This window comes from Rhinolophus sinicus, chromosome 17 (genome assembly GCF_057876585.1).
Source record: "Rhinolophus sinicus isolate RSI-liver-muscle chromosome 17, RSI-T2T, whole genome shotgun sequence".
Lineage (NCBI taxonomy): Eukaryota > Metazoa > Chordata > Mammalia > Chiroptera > Rhinolophidae > Rhinolophus > Rhinolophus sinicus.
Genome location: NC_142517.1, coordinates 101,545,591 through 101,564,107, shown reverse-complemented (window position 1 = coordinate 101,564,107; position 18,517 = coordinate 101,545,591). Strand labels below are relative to the sequence as shown.

General features: G+C 42.0%; 1 protein-coding gene across 2 annotated transcripts in view; it reads left to right on the top strand.

Annotated features, from left to right (window-relative positions):
- Positions 1 to 16,111, top strand: part of GYG1 (glycogenin 1) — a 35,987-nt gene extending 19,876 nt beyond the window's left edge. The window contains exons 6-8 of one of the 2 annotated variants that reach the window (XM_074333900.2): positions 12,793 to 13,012; positions 14,909 to 14,959; positions 15,226 to 16,111. In XM_074333900.2, the coding sequence (XP_074190001.1) occupies positions 12,793 to 13,012; positions 14,909 to 14,959; positions 15,226 to 15,399 (445 nt within the window). In that variant the 3' untranslated portion in view covers positions 15,400 to 16,111. The remainder of the gene's footprint in view (positions 1 to 12,792; positions 13,013 to 14,908; positions 14,960 to 15,225) is intronic. The other variant, XM_074333901.2, reaches the window with a different exon arrangement.
- The last annotated feature ends 2,406 nt before the right edge of the window (positions 16,112 to 18,517 follow it).

The window sequence follows — 18,517 nt, the reverse complement described above, 5'->3', positions numbered from 1 at the left end:
AACCACTGTTGGGCTCACACTACCCTTGGTGGCCTCCAGGACGGAGTGACTCTGTGATTTCTGGCCTTCCCTAGGACAGCATAGGTGGTGGCACGTAAAATGAGAAACCATGGAGTGGCTTAGAGCAACTTGGGCTACATAAAAAGAGTAGAGAATTTGTCTTACCAGCTCCAAGCAGTCGCCATGAGGTCGCAAGGCAGTGTTTGCAGTGTTTCGATGCCCCAGCATCTTAGAGCGTTGCATATCTTAGGATGGTGTAGCCTTGCTAGTACACGAAGTTTCCACTGGAGGACAGCCTAAGATGAAGCAAACCTAACTGAATTGGAGCCATGAAAGGAGCACATCTAATTCTTTTCTTTACATACCATTTGGATAGAACAAAACATAAAGGAATCACACTTAATAGTTTTATCCCTATGAATGAATACTCAAACATAGCTTCCAAAAAAAACAAAATTAGTAGTATTTTCTGTAGGACAAGATCCTCTTTAACACAGCACAATTTGAGAACTAAAATGCTTGGTTTTGTCGTTTTTAAGTTAATTTGTAATGTATGCATTGAGAAACAAGTTCATCATACCTTTCTCAGTGAAATAATATTTCTGAAAGTGCCGAGCATAATGTTTAGGAAATAGTAGGATTTTAGTCAATATTAATTTCTTTTTAAGTTTTCTCCATGTGGAGGGCCTGTTTTATCTGTGTAGCATAGAATTTGGCTTATGCATAGCACTAGGCGAAATCTCATTAGTCTTTTGTTGTTGTGGTTGTTTAAAGATTTTATTGGTGGATATTGGGTAACAGTGTGTTTCTCCAGGGCCCATCAGCTCCAAGTCAAGTTGTCCCTCAATCTAGCCATGGAGGGCGCAGCTCAGCTCTGAGTCCAGTCGCCATTTTCAATCTTTAGTTGCAGGGGGCGCAGCCCACCATCCCATGCGGGAATTGAACCGGCAACCTTGTTGTTAAGAGCTCATGCCCTAACCAACTGAGCCATCCCGCTGCCTTTTTAAAATTAGTCATTTATTGCCATTTTAGTGTTCTATCATATCCACCAAAAAAAAAGCTATGTATGTCATAGCATGCTATGTAAAATGGGCCTAAAGCAGAGATAAAGAAATCTCTGGTACTGCTTCAAACTCTCATGCAAATTAATTGGTCAAATTGATTCACTACGAAGCTTGATTTACCAAATACTTTCCAACTAAACATTTTCATTTACCGTTTTACTTGAGTTTAGATGTGATCTGAGACCCAGCCACGCCTAGTCTCAGACACTAAGTCAAGAATCCTAAAAGATTTCTTTCCATTTCTTCACTGCTTTAACCTTTCTGAAGATAATTCATATCCATTATTTCTTTTTCAGGAATGTGGCTTATTCACTACAACCTTATCAAACCTCTGTAAAAATCAGTATCTTCCAAAAATGAAATTGAACCCTCAGTGTTCCAAATTCTGTCATTCTTCTGTGTTTCTGATTTGGTTGGGCTTTTGGATACCCTGAGATGCCCTTGGCTCCAGCTGTCCTGTGACTGTTGTCATTGGAAGCAGAGCCTTCCTGTGTTCATTTTTCACACTCTGACCTCTTCCCCTAAGACCCTGAGGCTCTGTAGTCCGGATCACCTTTATTTCTTGAGCCATCTGTTTGGACCTCACCTTTGCATTCATTCGGCCGGCCTGGAGCCTGGGGAGGTGCCATGCGTTCTGCTCAGTGAGGGCCCCAAAGATGAATGTGGGCGCTGTAGTCTGACCAACCTAGCAACGGTTCAGCGTGCTGTTCCCTGCGTGTCACGTGGTACAGTCCATCATGGTTTGAGTGTTGAAGAAGAATCAAGGGATGGTTGCAGGCATGTCTTGTTCCTCCTTTCTGAGCACTAGTGATGCCTGGGGGGCCTCAGCTGTCCCGTGTCTCAGCATGGCCATCTGGTCGTCCCGAGATCTGCCTGTTCTGCTCTCCTACTTGGTCCTTATCACTGAGGGAAAAGCTGCCACCTCAGACCCAGCCCGGCCTTTGGGGGCTGCTCTGACAGTAGGCAAGATGGGCACAAGGAGTGATACCCATGGGCAGAAGCCTGGTGGAGAAATGCCATCTCAGTAGGAGATGTATCTGTTCAGTAGGAGAGGAAGCTCGTGCGATCAAGTGGAAGATGTTCCCTCCTCAGAGGTCTCATACTGCTGGGCTGCAGACTGGATTTGTGCCACAGACATGTTGTGTCTCTCTTCCATAGTTAATGTCCTGAGTTTTCAGTGCCAACAAATTAGGGAATTTCACATGAAACTCAGATTTCCAACTTCTTCTGGAAAAAAAAGCAGATTTTCTGTGGGATGTGGGCAAAAGATGTTAAAGAAGACTTACAGGTCTGGGGACTACACAGCTGGAATAAGGGAGATGCCGTTTCCTGAGATGGGAAAGACGGTGCGTGAAGCCGGTTTGTGGGGTAAGGATTGACCAGAGATGCATTGAGTTATTAAATTTGGGGTGCATTAAGTGCGAGGTGCATATTAAACATCCTAGTGGAAACATGGAATAGTTAAGTAGATAGAAGAGTTGGGAATTGAGGGTGAGACATAAGTATGGGAGTTGTCCACATATAAGCAATATTTATAGCCATGTGACACGGTGCTATAACCAAGTGTATGATTATGATTGAAAAGAGTCCTGAAGACTGAGCCCTGAGGCAGGAAAATGAGGAGGAACAGGGACGAGAGTGTGAGAACAGCGCGGCAGGAGGCCCAGCCAAGCAACGAGCATTTCACGGAGGAGGGGACTGTGGCAGATGCTGTGATAGGTCAGACTGAGGACGACTCGAACTGGCAGTGGCCTGGAATGTGGTGGTCACTGGTGAGCTTGGCAAGAGCACATCTGGTGGAAGAGAAAGCCTGAGTGAGCGGGTCCGAGAGAATGGAGATGGCAGACTGTGAATGTAGACAACTCTCCTGAAACATTTCCTTTAAAAGGGAGCAGAGAAAGGATTAGGAGCTGGATGGGGATGTGGGATCAAGAGAGGGTGGTGGTGATCGTCTTGTCAAGATGGAAAGTTACAGCATGTTTGTGTACTGATGGGATGACCCAGCAGGGAGGGAGAGAGAACCCTAATAATGCGAAAGCAGAAGGGCGACTTGTGTGATGTCCTCAGGAGGTGAGAGGGGATGTGTCCTAGCTCACAAGTGGAGAGGTCGGTTTCAGGGAAGAGCTGGCCATAACATGAAGGGAAGTAGAGGGTGTGTGTACAGATGCAAGTGGGCGGGTGTAGTTTTTGTTTGAATGAATGAGTGAATGAATGAATGAATGAATGGGCAAGCAGTCAGCCAGGAGAGACTAAGAATGACATACAACCCCCAGGAAAGTCTCCCCGGTGGCCTGGCTTGGTGGGGCTTTCCCTGGCCTACTTGGTGAAGACAGGCCAGCCTGGTAGGTGGTGTTATTACCTCGCTCCTAGTCTGGTTCTTGAAGTCTGGGTTTTAGCGCTGATGTTCTGATTTCCGGAGCGTAACTGGGAGGGTCATTGAGCTTGAAAGGTAAGGAAACATTGGGTGAGTCCTGGTGGCCACAGCTGTTTGCTGGTGGTGGGACACGCACTCACTCTTGCTCCGTAGTCCCAGGTCCACTCTGCGTGACCAGCCCACCCTTGGGCACTTGGGTTTATGACTTGATGCAGACTGTGAATGTGTGAGGGGAGGAATTTTTTGACGAGAAAGGAGAGGTGGCTGTTGGCTGTGGGAGAAGGGTGATTGTGTGAGAGTGGGTCTGAGAAGGTGCGAGAGTGAGTGGCCACGTAGCAGAGCAAACAAGTGACAGAAGAGGGCAGAGGATGGCCAGCACTGCCACCACCTTTCCCAGAGCAGGGTCATGCGAGCAGTGCTGTTTCTCTTTTTTGGTACCTAAATGAACTTTGCACAGAAGGAGTTTCACGTAAAATTGTTCCTGTGTGCAGCCAAGGATTCCTTTTCCGTTCTAAACAGTTCTGTTGTCTCATCCACATGTTACCGGCTACATTTCTCAACTGCTAAACTAGTCATGAAAATTCTATCTGATCTTTTGGTAACATCAGGTCACAGGGATTATTTTAACGGCTAACATAAGCAGTATTATTGCTGGCTCAGGTTCAAACTATGTCTTGTGATCTGGACGTCTCTTTGGAGATTCTATCTGGTTAAAATTAGAACACTTATTTTAAGAGGTATGTGCAAGCTGAGACAAATACCCATTACTGGGTCAGAATGAATGGCTCTCAGTAATTTAGAGACAATTGTGGTATGTACCCAACTTTTTTTTATTATTGTTCCTGGCTGGTAATTCAGTGGATAAATCAGGCAGTGAATCAGTAAATCTTCTAGTTATCCTCGTCCTGGGTCGAGGTCAGTTGACTTTATCTTTTGACATCAACATTTCGCACTTGTTATTCATCAACTATTTTTCTCTTAGCCAGGCGACATACATTCTGACTGGTACCTACTTGTTGCCTTTGGAGAGACAGAGCTAAACGAGCAAAATATCCTGAGTTACCCATGTATAAAGAACACTCCCCAATTTCCACTTAGGCTAAAATGTTCTTTCAAGCAAGAAGTAATTTCTTCTTGTACTTATTACCTGTCCTCTTACTTATTATATTTTAATAATGGTTATTTTGGATTTTCATAAATGACAGAAGACTAAATTAATTGGTTAAAATAATTTAAAAAATGATTTTTAAAAACATTCCTCAGGCAATATGATTGAGACAAAAAAATAATTACATGAAATTCATATCTAAGTTAATTGAAACTCTAGATACGAAAACAGTGTGTGAAACCTTTTGCTCATCTTTTTTGTGAGCAAAGTGTTTTACTATGAAAGCTAATAGAGCAAGCCCTTCAGGCTGCTTCGCGGTATGAACAGTGTTCTGTTTGTACAGTTAGTACACAATTATATAGTATTTTTATTTTATTCACATTTATTTTACAACATAAAAAAATTATATTTTCACAAACTTTTGTACTTAAAGCTCACATATATATTGTGAAGACAATTTATCTCAACCAAAACTCAGTTAATAGGATGCAGTATGTTATATGCCTTTGCTGATGTCTTTTTTTTTTATTACAGTTGACATTCAGTATTATTTTATATTAATTTCAGGTATACAGCATAGTGGCTAGACATTTATATAATTTACAAAGTAATCCCCCTGACTAGTCTAGCACCCACCTGGCACTGTACATAGTTAGTACAATATTATTGACTATATTCCCTGTGCTGTATTTTACATCCCTGTAACTATTTTGTAACTGCTAATTTGTACTTCTTAATCCCTTCAACCTTTTCACCCAACCTCCCAATTCCCCCCTCCCCCGCCAATCTGCCAACCATCAGCTTGTTCTCTGTATCTATGAGTGTGTTTCTGTTTCGTTTGTTCACTTATTTTGTTTTTCAGATTACACATGTAAGTGAAATCATATGTTATTTGCCTTTATCTGACGGACTTATTTCATTTAGCATAATATCCTCCAGGTCCATCCATGTTGTCACAAATTGTAAGATTTCATTTTTTATGGCCGAGTAGTACTCCATTGTATATATGTACCACATCTTCTTTATCCATTCGCCTATCTATGGGCACTTGGGTTGCTTTCATATCTTGGCTACTATAAATAACGCTGAACTAAACATAGGGGTGCATATATCTTTTCAAATTAGTGTTTCGGATTTCTTTGGATAAATACCCAGAAGCGGAATTGCTGGGTCATAAGGTAGTTCTATTTTTAATTTTTGAGGAACCTCCAAACTGTTTTCCATAGTGGCTGCACCAATTTGCAATCCTACCAACAGTGCACAAGGGTTCCCTTTTCCCCACATCCTCGCCAACCCTTGTTGTTTGTTGATTTACTGATGATAGCCATTCTGACAGGTGTAGGGTGGTGTCTCATTGTGGTTTTAATTTGCATTTCTCTGATAGTTAGTGACGTTGAGCATCTTTTCATATGTCTATTGGCCATCTGGATGTCCTCTTTGGAGAAATGTCTATTCAGGTCCTCTGCCCATTTTTTAATTGGATTGTTTGGAGATTTTTGGTGTTGAGTTGTATCAGTTCCTTATAAATTTTGGATATTAACCCCTTATTGGATGTATCCTTGGAAAATATCTCCTCCCATTCAGTAGATTGTCTTTTGGTTTTGTTGATAGTTTCCTGTGCTGTGCAAGAACTTTTTAGTTTGATGTAGTCCCGTTTATATTTTTTCCCTTGCCCAAAGAGATATAGCGGGAAAACTATTACTAAAAGCAATGTCAGAGAATTTACTGCATATGTCTTCTTCTAGGAGTTTTATGCTTTTGGGTCTTACACTTAAAAGTCTTTAATCCATTTTCAGTTGATTCTTGTATGTGGAGTAAGAAGGTGATCCAGTTTTATTTTTATTGCGTGTATCTGTTCAGTTTCTCCAACAACATTTGTTGAAGATACTGTCTTTACCCCACTTACATTCTTGCTTCCTTAGTCATAGATTAATTGACCATATAGGCATGGGTTTATTTCTGGGCTCCCTATTCTGTTCCATTGATCTATGTGTCTGTTTTTATGCCAGTATCATGCTGTTTTGATTACTATGGCCATGTAGTATAGTTTGATATCACGTAGCATGGTGCCTCCAGCTTTGTTCTTCTTTCTCAAGATTGCCATGGTTATTTGGGGTCTTTTGTGGTTTAATCTAAATTTTAGGGTTATTTATTATAGTTCTGTGAAAATGGTATTTTGATAGGGACTGCATTGAATCTGTAAATTGCTTTGGGTAGTGTGGGCATTTTAACACTGTTAAAGTACAGGTCTTACCTCTTTGGTAAAATTTATTCCTAGTCTATTGGTTTTTTGTGTTTGTTTTTTGTTTTTTGATGCAATTGTAAATGGGATTGCTTTCTTATTTCTCTTTCTGATAGTTTGTTAGTGGTGTATAAAAATACAGCCAACTTCTGAATATTAATTTTGTATCCTGCTACATTACTGAATTCATGTATCAGTTCTAATAGGTTTTTGGTGGAATCTTTAGGGTTTTCTATATATAGTGTCATGTCTTCTGCAACTAATAACAGTTTTACTTCTCCCTTTCCAATTTGGATGCCTTTTATTTCCTTTTCTGTCTGGTTGCTGTGGCGAAGACTTCCAATACTGTGTTGAATAAAAGTGGTGAAAGTGGGCATCGTTGTGTTGTTCCTGATCTTAAGGAAAATGCATTTAGCTTTTCCCCTGTGGGTTTTTCATACATAGCCTTTCTTTATGTTGAAGCCTGTCCCCTCTATTCCCACTTTAGTGGATTTTGTCAAATGCTTTCTCTGCATCTATTGATATAATCATGGGATTTTTTTATCTTTCATTTTGTTTATGTGGTGTATCATGTTAATTGATTAGATATTGAATCAAAACCAGATAAAGACACGACAAAAAAAAGAGTTATAGGCTGATATCCCAGATGAACATAGATGCAAAAATCCTCAACAAAATATTAGCAAACCAAATTTAACCATACATTAAAAAGATCATACACCACGATCAAGTGGGATTTATTCCTGGGATGCAGGCTTGGGAGACTTCCCTCCTCTTGAATTTTTTCGAATAGTTTCAGGAGGATGGGTGTTAATTCTTCTTTGAATGTTTGCTAAAATTCACCTGTGAAGCCATTGGTCCAGGACTTTTGTTTGTTGGGAGTTTTTTGATTACTGATTCGATTTCATTTGTAATAATTGGTGTGTGCAGATTTTCTGTTTATTCTTGATTCAGTCTTGGAAGACTTCTGTTCAGCTAGACTTTAAATGGTTCTCCAGGTTGATTGTTCTATAATTAAGCTGTAATTTTAATGTGTTCATGGGTGAGCACAACATATATCTACTCTGCCGTCTTGCCCCAGACTTTCTATGGTTGTACCGTTTTCACTGTATAACACACAAACCTGCATATAAGGCAGCCAGTGTGAGGCCTAACAGTCTACCTTATATCAAGCCCAGGGCCGCCCTAGATGATTTCCAGGAACGTCCTGTGGATGAGGACCTTATGCCAAACTTCAAAGTCCATCTTCGCTTCCCTCCCCTCTTCCTGGGCCCCGTGTTTACCAGTAAGCAGCTGCCTTACTTCCCCCACTCAAAAGGCCCCTGGTGGGGTTGGCCCAAACCTTCCATGTGCAGTGACTCCCCCAGGCCTGCTCTTCTCATAGAGTCCTTGCTCTAAAACTTGTTTTCCTCCTGCCCCTGATCGCTTCCATCAGTCCATGGGGTGTGTGGCAGTTAGGTTCCATACCTACAAAAAGAGTTCCTGCCCCTTACTCTACAGAAACAGGGCTGATCCCAGCCTGAACCCATAACATCTGAAGCCTGCACTTGATTTCTGTGTGTCCAGCATCTTTCTTACTTCCTCTCTTATGAGTCTGTATCACACTCCTGAATCCACATGAGCTATATCTGGTCTGCCCATCAATACCCTGGTGCCAGTCAGTTTGTGTAGGAAACCTACTCACAGCATGCACTTTGGGACTCGTTTTGTTGCTGAAGTTTGGGAAGCTGTTAGGAGGGTACATCACAGGGTACATCCTGCGCACTCCTGCTCACCTCTGCCCCTCGCACCCTCACCAAACTTACCAGCACCAAGGAATTCCTCGCCTTTGAGTAGAAAGAGCAGTTCCACCCAGATTTAGGACCCTTATGATCTTGATTTCTACCTCAAGCAGGCGTATCAAGAACTTTCTTAAAACCAAGACTGTGCTGCCTGTGAAAGTACCAGCCAGTAGATAAATTTTTCACGCTGTGAGGGTAGAATAGGTGAAGGAGCTAATTTTAAGGAAGAAGGATCCTTCCCCAGCCACTGAGGGTAACAATAACTTAGCATTAAAGAGACACTCGAAGACCATGGATTCCTGAAGGTAGAGTCCAGGCCTGAGCCACAGTGAAATACAGGGTGTGGACTGTGTCCCCAAATTGAGTTCCTGTTGACACACAGGGGCCACATGGGGCGGCATCTTACCAGCATGAAGCTGGCATCCAGGGACGTTGCAGAAGTCCTGGAGCCACCATGGAGTACAGACGGAGCCCGGGGCTGAGGGAGAAATGGGGCAGCCTCCCTGTGCAGACATTTGTGGCACTGCCAGTGGCATTCCGTTGGGGTCCTGTGCCTGAGCTCTGAAGCCCAGCTCACGGACTGAGGTGTGGAGAGGAGCTGAGTAGACACGGTCCAGCTCAGTCCATGTCAGGGCCACCGGCTAGCTGGCCCTAAGAAGCACCATCCATTTCTTGTTCTCGTTCTCACCTCTTTCCGCTAAACTTGATGCAATCTGCATCTTTCTGAGAACAGTCTTTCTTCAGACGCTGCTAAGTGGCTGGCTTTGTAGCTTTCTTTCCTATTGCTTACTTCCTGTTGCTGTGTTCTTGACTGTATGTGGGGTATTTCCAGGGCTTATTAGGCACCCTTTTCCACCTTTCAGATTGATCATCTATAGGCAGGGGGTTAATCCATGGAGTAACAAGTGTCACTCTCGGACGACGTCCTTAAAATTCTGGGAGTGTCTCATAAGAACAGCCTCGCTGTGGCTAAGAGCCGTGGCGCTGGAGCCAGACCGCTGGGTGGGATCCCAGCCCTGTCATTCACCGGCCATACGATCCGACACAAGGCAGTTACCCTCTTCAAGCGTTGCTTTCCTCCCAGAGGAGGTTAACTGTCATCAATCATGCACATGTTTTCCTGGCACAAGTGAGTGCACAGGAGAGCAGTTAGAAAGGAACAGGGTTTTTCTAGATTCATCTTTTAATTTTAATTTGCTTTAATTAGTATTTGTACCTCTCATGTCATGAGTGTGTATGACGTTTATATCAGGTCTAAGCAAATCACGGCCAAAGCTCACTGGTCAGCTAATACAGGAGGAGCGGACAAATGCTGTCATTGCAGGCGGGGAAGCTGAGTCAGGAGGAGTGAGTGTCTGAGAAGCTCACACTGCGCTCTATTCCAGTTTTAGGCTTAAGTGTTTACATTGCTGGGATGAGGCGGGATGAGGGGGGTACGGGCTCTCCCCAGCCCAGCACACAAGGGTCGGAGCTCTGGTTTGGGTCCCGTCATCATTAGAACATTTGCTGAAGGCAGTTGTCTTAGTGCTGCTCGTCTTTCCCAGGCCTGTCGGGCCCACTCCCGGCACACAGCGTCTCCTGACGATGCAAACCTGCCCTAAACTGCTAGGGAATTTCCATGGCCCGTAATGTGGCTCTTGCCCTGGTAGCCCCGAGCTGCTGCCTTGCTTGTGCTGTTGTTTATTACCTTCATGTTGGTGACTCATCTCACTGTTTGGAGAAAAGGCTCTTGAGAGCACACGTTGAGCATCATGCCGTACATATAACAGGTGCTTATTTCATGGAAGCCATACTGTGCACAGATTTGAGCATTATGATTTCTATGCTTTTACGGATAAAATGGATAGGGGTGTGTGTGTGTGTGTGTGAATATACTGTATGTATAAAATAAAGAGTAAGCTTGGGGGTATCAGGTATCTGCATCTTTTTCAGAAGAAATGCACTCTGGGATGGTCACCCTTAGGAGGAAATTTACAATAGGCTCTACTTGAATAGTTTGGGAACGGTGGCATGGCAGGATGGGAAGAGCTCAGGCTTTAAGAGACAGGCAGAAGTGTGCCAAATCCCATCTCTGCCACCTCATTGCCTCCTCCTAGGAGCCTCCATTACCCATCAGGGAGACCTACCTTGCAGGACTTTTATTCCCAGTCGTGTCCAGTGATAGCTATGTAACAGGTCTCTGACATTAAAAAAATAATAATAAATTTTAGGAGCTGGGAAAGGTTACGTGACTGGAGTTTGCATTGTATTGATCTGTATATCATGATCAAATCATTTGGTTGCCTCTGTGACAAATCCACTAAAGTCTGACACGTGAGCCTCACACACAAGGATCTGTCCCGTTTCCCCTTTCCCTAGCGAAGCTTCCTCCTGGGCTCCAGTTGGAGGAGACTTGGTCCAGCACACAGATGCTCGCCTGAGAGCTGCCATCCCCTGCCTGAAATTCCCCGTGTCAGCACCCGCTCCCCAGCTCCTCTGTCGTACACACCGAAGTCCCATCGCCGGCTCAGCACGCGCTGCCGCATGGTCCTACTTAGCTCCCACCACCCCCTGCCTCCGAATTCCTGGAGCAGCCACTGTTCCCATCTTCCTTTTGGCACTTGTGTTCCCCTGTGTTCTTACTTGGTTTTCTATGCATACATTGCCTCCAACCCAGAACAGCACCACTCTTAACTCCTATTCTTTGTAAGATGTTATTGTGAAATACAGTGTATCTACAAAAGAGAATATACCAAAAAAAAGTGCGATTTTTAAAAAATTCCCACCACCCCAGTTAAGAAATGGAACACAACCAGTACCTTAGAAGCTCTTTTGTCCCTTGCCCATCACAGCGTCCCCTCTCCACCGGATAACCAATAGCATGACATTTATATTGATTGCTGTTTTCTAGTCTTTTAATAGTACTTTTTTGTTTTTGTTTTAAATGGATTCATGTTTTTCTATTTGAATTTGTACGTATTTCTTTTTTCTGGCATATTTTTAAAAGTTCATTTACTACCTATGTATAGCTAGAGTTCATTCATTTTCACTACTGTATTGTATTCCATGATACAGATATACCAGAAATTGTCCTTATAAAAAAAGAAAAGGATGTGAAGGACCAGGTCACATAATTTAGTTTTTATGACATGGGACAGGCACAGAGAGCCATTTAAAGTTTGAAATTGCATGAGAGAAAATATCTTGGCTCAATTTTCCACCAGAAGTAGGAAGGGAAACACAGATGTGTGAGCCTCCCCTGCTCAGTCCTCTGCTTTTAACCAACCTAGGATGTGGGTGTGTTTCTAGGGGGAAAAAATGACAAAATTTAAAAAGTACAAAGAGCAGTTATAAAGTGGGAATAATACTTAATGAGTGATTAGCATAGAGCTGATAGTAAATATTTTTTGAATGAAAAAATGGAATGGATCAATAACCATAAAATCTGAGTAACGTTCAACAATAAGCATGTGTGTCTTGCTCATATGTTTGTGGAGAGGCTGGGACAGCGCCGATAATGTCAGCTGGGTTTGGAGCCAGGCCACAGGCTTGATCCCTGTTTGCTCCATGGGTCTCATTCATGTGGAACCGGCAGGCGACCCGGGCACATTCTCAGAGAGGATGAACAAAACAAACAATGCTTTTTAAAGGCACAGTCTCCTCTGCCCACATTAAGTTGGCCAAAGCAGGTCAAATGAGCACGCCCAGCATCAGTGAGGCAGGAAGATGTACTCTCTTGGGGAGACGGAGCAGAGGAGTGAATACTTGCTGAACAATAAGCTCACCTCACATGTGGTCATCTGGGTGGTTTCGAGTTCGTACCAGTTTCAGACAGTGCTGGGGCTCAGGGCATTTTGGTTATGGCCCCTGTTGCATGTGTGTAAGAGTTTCGTTGGGGTACATGACTGCGAGCCCAGTTTCTGGGTTGTAGAACGTGAGCATTTTCAACTTTACTAGGTAATAATAGCAAGTGGTTTTCCAAGTGCTCGGACCTTCCCTATCCACCAGGAATTGGTGTTTCAGTTGTTGCACTGATCCCCTGATACTTTTGGATTTTTGTGTATATTTAACATACAATTGAATAACCTAAGAAGCACATCAAAAAATTTTGTAGTGAACTCAGTTTCCTTTCCAGCCCCTGCTACAGGATGGGAGGTGCACTGCTAAGGCTCCGGAACGAAACGATGCTTATTTTGTTAGCGCTCCGCATCCACTAACCAGTTCAACTTGTGTTCACTCGGCAGGTTTGGTGCAAATGCCAAAGTTGTGCATTTCCTGGGACAAATCAAACCATGGAATTATACTTATGACCCCAAAACAAAGACTGTCAGAAGTGAGTCCCCTGACCCCATCACGACTCACCCCCAGTTTCTCGACCTGTGGTGGGACATCTTCACCAGCAGTGTTTTCCCGCTGCTCCAGCAGTTCGGCCTTGTCCAGGACACCGGCTCGCACCTAAATGTGGTAGGTTCTGTGTTGAACTTTCTTTCAGGTAATTTGATGCTGTATTTTGAAAAACTTGGTATACTGGCAGAAATGGATTATTTGGTGGTATTTTAAACAAAGAGATAAACAAATTTTGTGTTTAAAAAACAAAATAAAAACACTACCCATCTCAGAGGGGAGAGATGTTACCAGCAAAGGTTAAAGCAGTAGATTTTGTGGCAGATTTCATTAGATCTGAGAGCATAATAAAGGGTTTTAGAGGTTTTCCTATATATCCATCCATTTTAACTATAAAATTCCTAGCCCATTGTCCTAAGATTGTGAGATGTTCCTAAAGGTGGTTTATAAGAACAAAGGTTGTCCCATTTCATGTTTTAGAAGCTGCAAACATTTAAATGCACCTGTTTTATTTTTGCCATTGCTCAGAAGAATGTGTTTTCAGTGAAAATTACAATAACATGAACATACAGATACTTTTCTAGGATTATTTTGATTTGCTGCTTGAACTCCTCTATGGTTATATAGTATCTTAAAAAGAAACAATGTAAGAGGAAGATGCCATATTAACATTTACAACAGCAAACTGCTTATCATCTTTTCTGATTTTAAAGGTCTTCCTCTGAGGTTTATTCTTTTTTAAGAATTGGAAAAGAAATTAAACTTTTGTGGTACATATTAAGGTCTAAAGAATAGAATTGAATGGGTGAATTATAAGCAAGTCTAACTGATCAGTTAATTACCTTGCTATAATTGTAAGAGACTAAGGTTATAAGAAATCCGTCTCTTTGCTGTGGTATAAATTTTAGCCATTTCATTTATTAGCACTTTTAACAAAATATAAAACGGAGAAAGGGAAAGATAACTCACACTTACATTCTTACTCTAATTGTTTTATGTGGATCATGAAATAACATTTGTACTTGCAACATTGCCTGGCACATAATAAGTGCTTAAGAAAAGTTAGCTATTTTTTATTTAACTCTTACAGCTATTTTATTGAGTAAATATTGTTGATAGTCCCTTTTTATATGTGAGAATGAATTAACTGAGGCTTAAGGATGGTTTGTAATTTAGTCAGTAGCAGAACTGGGATTCCAATCCAGGTCTGAGAGACTGTTAGGAAAAACACTCTGAAGAGCCTCTTGTATCTTTCCTGCTACAAGTGGAAGGCGGAGGCAGGCCTAACCCAAGGGAAGGACTGCTGCTGCCTCAGCTGTAATACAGTCCCATGGAACCCACCCCAGTACCTGAAGTTCCAGTTTATGTAAATGCAGATGTATACACCGACACTTACATACATGTAGTAACAAAATCAGGTAATCAAAAATTTGGTTCTCCCATTTTCTCTGTCAAAAGCAACACCTATATGTATTCATTCACCTTCCTTTTTCTCCGCTAAGATTTCCAGTACTTTTTCCCTTCAAGAGTTTTTTGAAAGACAGCGTTGATGTTCCTTGATGGTCCAATTGAAGTTAATTGCGTATTATAGGTAATGAGAATCAAATTTAATGTAGAGTAGGTTTGCTCCGTTTCCTGCACATTTATTTTGTTCCTTCTGCAACCCAGGGACTGAGAATTATGAACCAAGAAAGGTGAAGATGGGAATTGAGACAGTTGTTCAAAACTAAGCTAATTAAGTTAACAGAAGCTACAAGAATAGATGCTACTTGGTAATGAGCTTGAACAGGCAGATGAGTTTGGTGCATGGTCTCAACCCCTTAGCTCTCGCTTTTACAATGTGACAGCTTGTGTACAAGGTGCGGCTCTCTGGGTAGATTCCTTCTGAAGCTTAGCTCAGAGGTATCATTTTGTTTAAGTTCTCAACCTTTCTGAGCCGACACAGATCAAGAATTTATCGTGAGACTTGTGTTCCCGTGTCCATCCATCTTACACTTTCTAATGAACTGTTTGCAGCTTTCAGACTTGGTCTATACACTGGCTTTCTCTTGTGGCTTCTGTAGAAAGGTATGCAGAACTTAAACATTAACCCTAATTACTTTGTTCTCCCAATGTTTTCACTGAGTCAAGAAGTCTTCATTTCGTTAGGAAAAAATCATATGACCCTTGTATTTCTGTGTCTTTTTTGTTTGTTTCATGTGATACTTTTCAGTTTTTGCTACTTTGCATGATAATTCACCCTGGCTTTTCTCACCTTCTTCAATTTATTGCATTCCTTAAAACAGTCTGATTTTCAGCTCTCAAGGAGTCTCTGATTCTGCTCTCCTTTCTAGGAAGACATCTCAGGAGCCACATCACAGCTGTCCCTTGGGGAGGGCTCACCTCCAGCACAGCCCTTTGTGTCCTCAGAAGAACGGAAGGAGCGGTGGGAACAAGGCCAGGCTGATTACATGGGAGCAGATTCCTTTGACAACATCAAGAGGAAACTTGACACTTACCTCCAATAGAAACGCTGCCATTTTCCCGTGGACGCATCACTTCGCAGGCACTTACTTCTTATACTTAGTTTTTAGAGCTGGGTTAAGGAAGGTCTGTTACAGTTGCTAGTGGCTTGCACTGAAATTCATCAGATGTGGGGCTTTTGTAGGGCAGGTGAGCACTGGGCAGAAGCTGTGAAATAACAATTCTGTTACATAGACTGTTGTTTTTTAACTCTAGGCTTATTTCACTGATGTTTCAGATATTTGTCAGTTACGCCCACTGCTGATGTTTCAGATATTTGTCAGTTACGCCCACTGCCGAGTTATGTGGTAAAGGAGACTCAACCTTAAACTATTAAGACGGCTTTGTCAACTCTTAAAATGTGCTCAGCTGGGTGCCAAGTCAGTCTCCCTTCGGAATGAGACATGGTGTCGGTCTCTTGCTTTCTTGTTGTACCCTCACAAGTTCTGCATTTTAGGGTTCCCCGGGGCTGCCAGAGTGACTGTAATCCTGCTTTCGGGTCAAGACAGCCCACAGTAACACTGCTGAGTGACTCGTAAGCATCCCGACAGGTGACTTCAGCCCATTTTTTTTCCTGGTTTTAGTGTCTGGCAACGCTCACCGGTTTTCTGTGTACAGAGGGGCAATGTGTTCAGTTCTGTATATCTGAAAACAGCAGTGTTTTCTCTGGTTACCTGCAATAGCACCTTGAATGAAAAATAAAGACTTACTGCCACAGCTTGGTTGTCTAATTAAATTAAGGATTCCCACTCCCCTTGAAAAAATGTAATAGGGAATTTTTCATAATTTGTAGAATTTGTGGTTTTAAAACCAGTATAAAACGACACTGGAATGTATGCTTTAAAAATTGGTTTCCAGGTAGCTAATGATAATTCAGTCTAGTGTTCTCCAGTGACGGTGGTGGATCTAATAGATGAAAGTGACATCATTTATCTACTCTGTCACCCATGTCGCATCTCCATGTTAAGTATTTCAGATTTTAGAATATTGTAACCTTAAAACCCTCACAGGTTCATTGTCAGTCTCTGAATGTACTCAATCTATCAGGACTGTTAGAAGCAATATGGGACCCAATGTCTTCCAGTGTTTTATTCATGACTGAAAATGGTAGAAATCTAAAGCATATTTATTAATGTACAGATGATTCTAGATTGCAAGGATGGCAAGCTAGAGAAAGGCAGGATCCAAAATGACCTTTTAAAGCTACAGTCAGGAATGAGAAGTCATTCTATTGAAGAAAACAGGAGAGAAGACCCACACAGGAAAAATCTTGAGAGGTTTAATTGGGCAGAAGCTGCAATGGCTTTTATGACCTAACACAAGGTCACCTTCTTTTATTCCCACAATATCCTGTTGGTTATATAGGCCAGCCCTATTCAGTGCGGGTGTGCATGAGTACGCGGGGCTGTGCAATCCTGCCCCCGCCCCCCAGAGGCTGGCTAACACAAGAGCTCAAGAAGAATCTGAAGATTACCTAAAACTAAAATATTAAATGATAAATGATTTCTGAAGATAAAATGAGCTACAATTAATTGGACTAGTGGAGAATGAGTTGCTGTGATCTTCAAGTACATGCAGCAGTTGAAGTGCCTCCGTGTGTCAGGTGCTGTGGTACAAAGACCTCTTCAGAGAGATACTCCTAGTCCAGGGATCTCAGTACTGGGGTACGAGCTAAACTCTTCCAGTGAGCATTCAATGCAGAGAGACATATGGCTAAACAGAAGTTAATGTCATTAATGAAATATACAGGTCACACAAGTGGACAATCTATGTACTATTTCTGGACAGTCTATGTAAATTTCAGAGTTCATTTCAGCCCTATGTTGCTTTCACAATCCCAGTTGTCATAAAGATATATGTCTGGTTTCAAGGAACTACTTGAGCTTATTCCAGAAATAACATCTACCCAGTCAACTTAGTTTCACATCAAACAGTTTGAACTCACAATCACATTTAAGACAGAACACAATTCATTCAACAAGCACTTATTAAGTACCTACTATATCACACATGGACCAGGCATTAGAAATACAGGACAGACATAGCTCCTTATATTCTAGTAGGAAACACAGACCAAAAAAAGAAACTAACAGATATAATTATAACTTATGCGAAAGTACACTGACAACATTAACAGGCACGATCTAAGTCCAGGGTGGTCAGGAAAGACCTACAAGATGCTGGTTACGCCAGAAAGAGAGGCTCCAAGGCAGCCAGAGGGGAAGGAAGAACTTCCCTTCAAAGGGAAGGAACTGTGTGTGCAGAGGCCTGGGGCAGCAAGAACTTGGTGGAAGTAAAGGACCCCTAGACAGAATGGAGAGGCAGGCAGTGGCTTCACAGGCCCAGGTACGGCCTTCGGATTCTAAATCAATAGCAGATGAGGTTTCAGTCATGTCATTTATATCTAACTTTATTAATGAGAATGGAGAGGTGCACACAAAAGCAAGGTTCAACAATTGTTTCTCATCTATGTCCCCACCAACTCTTCCCCCAGTAGACTATTTGGAAGCAAATCCCACATAAAAAATTTCATGTGAAATATCTCCATATATATCTTTAAAACAAACATAAGGACTTCAGAAAATTATCACACCAAAAATCTATTAATTCCAAATGTCCTCCATTATTTTGTGTTTTATTTCCATTTTGTTCTTATCAGGATCCAAGTAAGGTCTTTAAGTGCAATTTGATACATCTCTGGTAGAATCTTCTGTTTCCTTACCCTCCCTTTTTGTTCGTGGTTGTTTCCTTGCAATTTATATATTGAAGAAACCAGATTATTTGTTCTGTAGTCTCCCACATTCTGCATTTTGCTGATTGCAATTTGACATGTTTTCCTGTATTCTACTGAGGCAGATTTTGGGGGCAATACTTAATAGTGGTGTTAGCTACTTCCACACCTGTGGTTACCTTCTTATATTAACTGCTACTGATAATCATTACCTAGATGAGATCATTATCTCATTAGGGATTTCAAAATGGTGATACTCTCATTCATTAGCTGAACTATTTCTATATATTTCCATTCATCAATAATTTGGTAATCCCGAGGTTACATTTCTATAAAAAAGGAAGGATAACAAAGAATTGGTTTCCTAGCATCCTCCAAAGATGGCCAAGGTG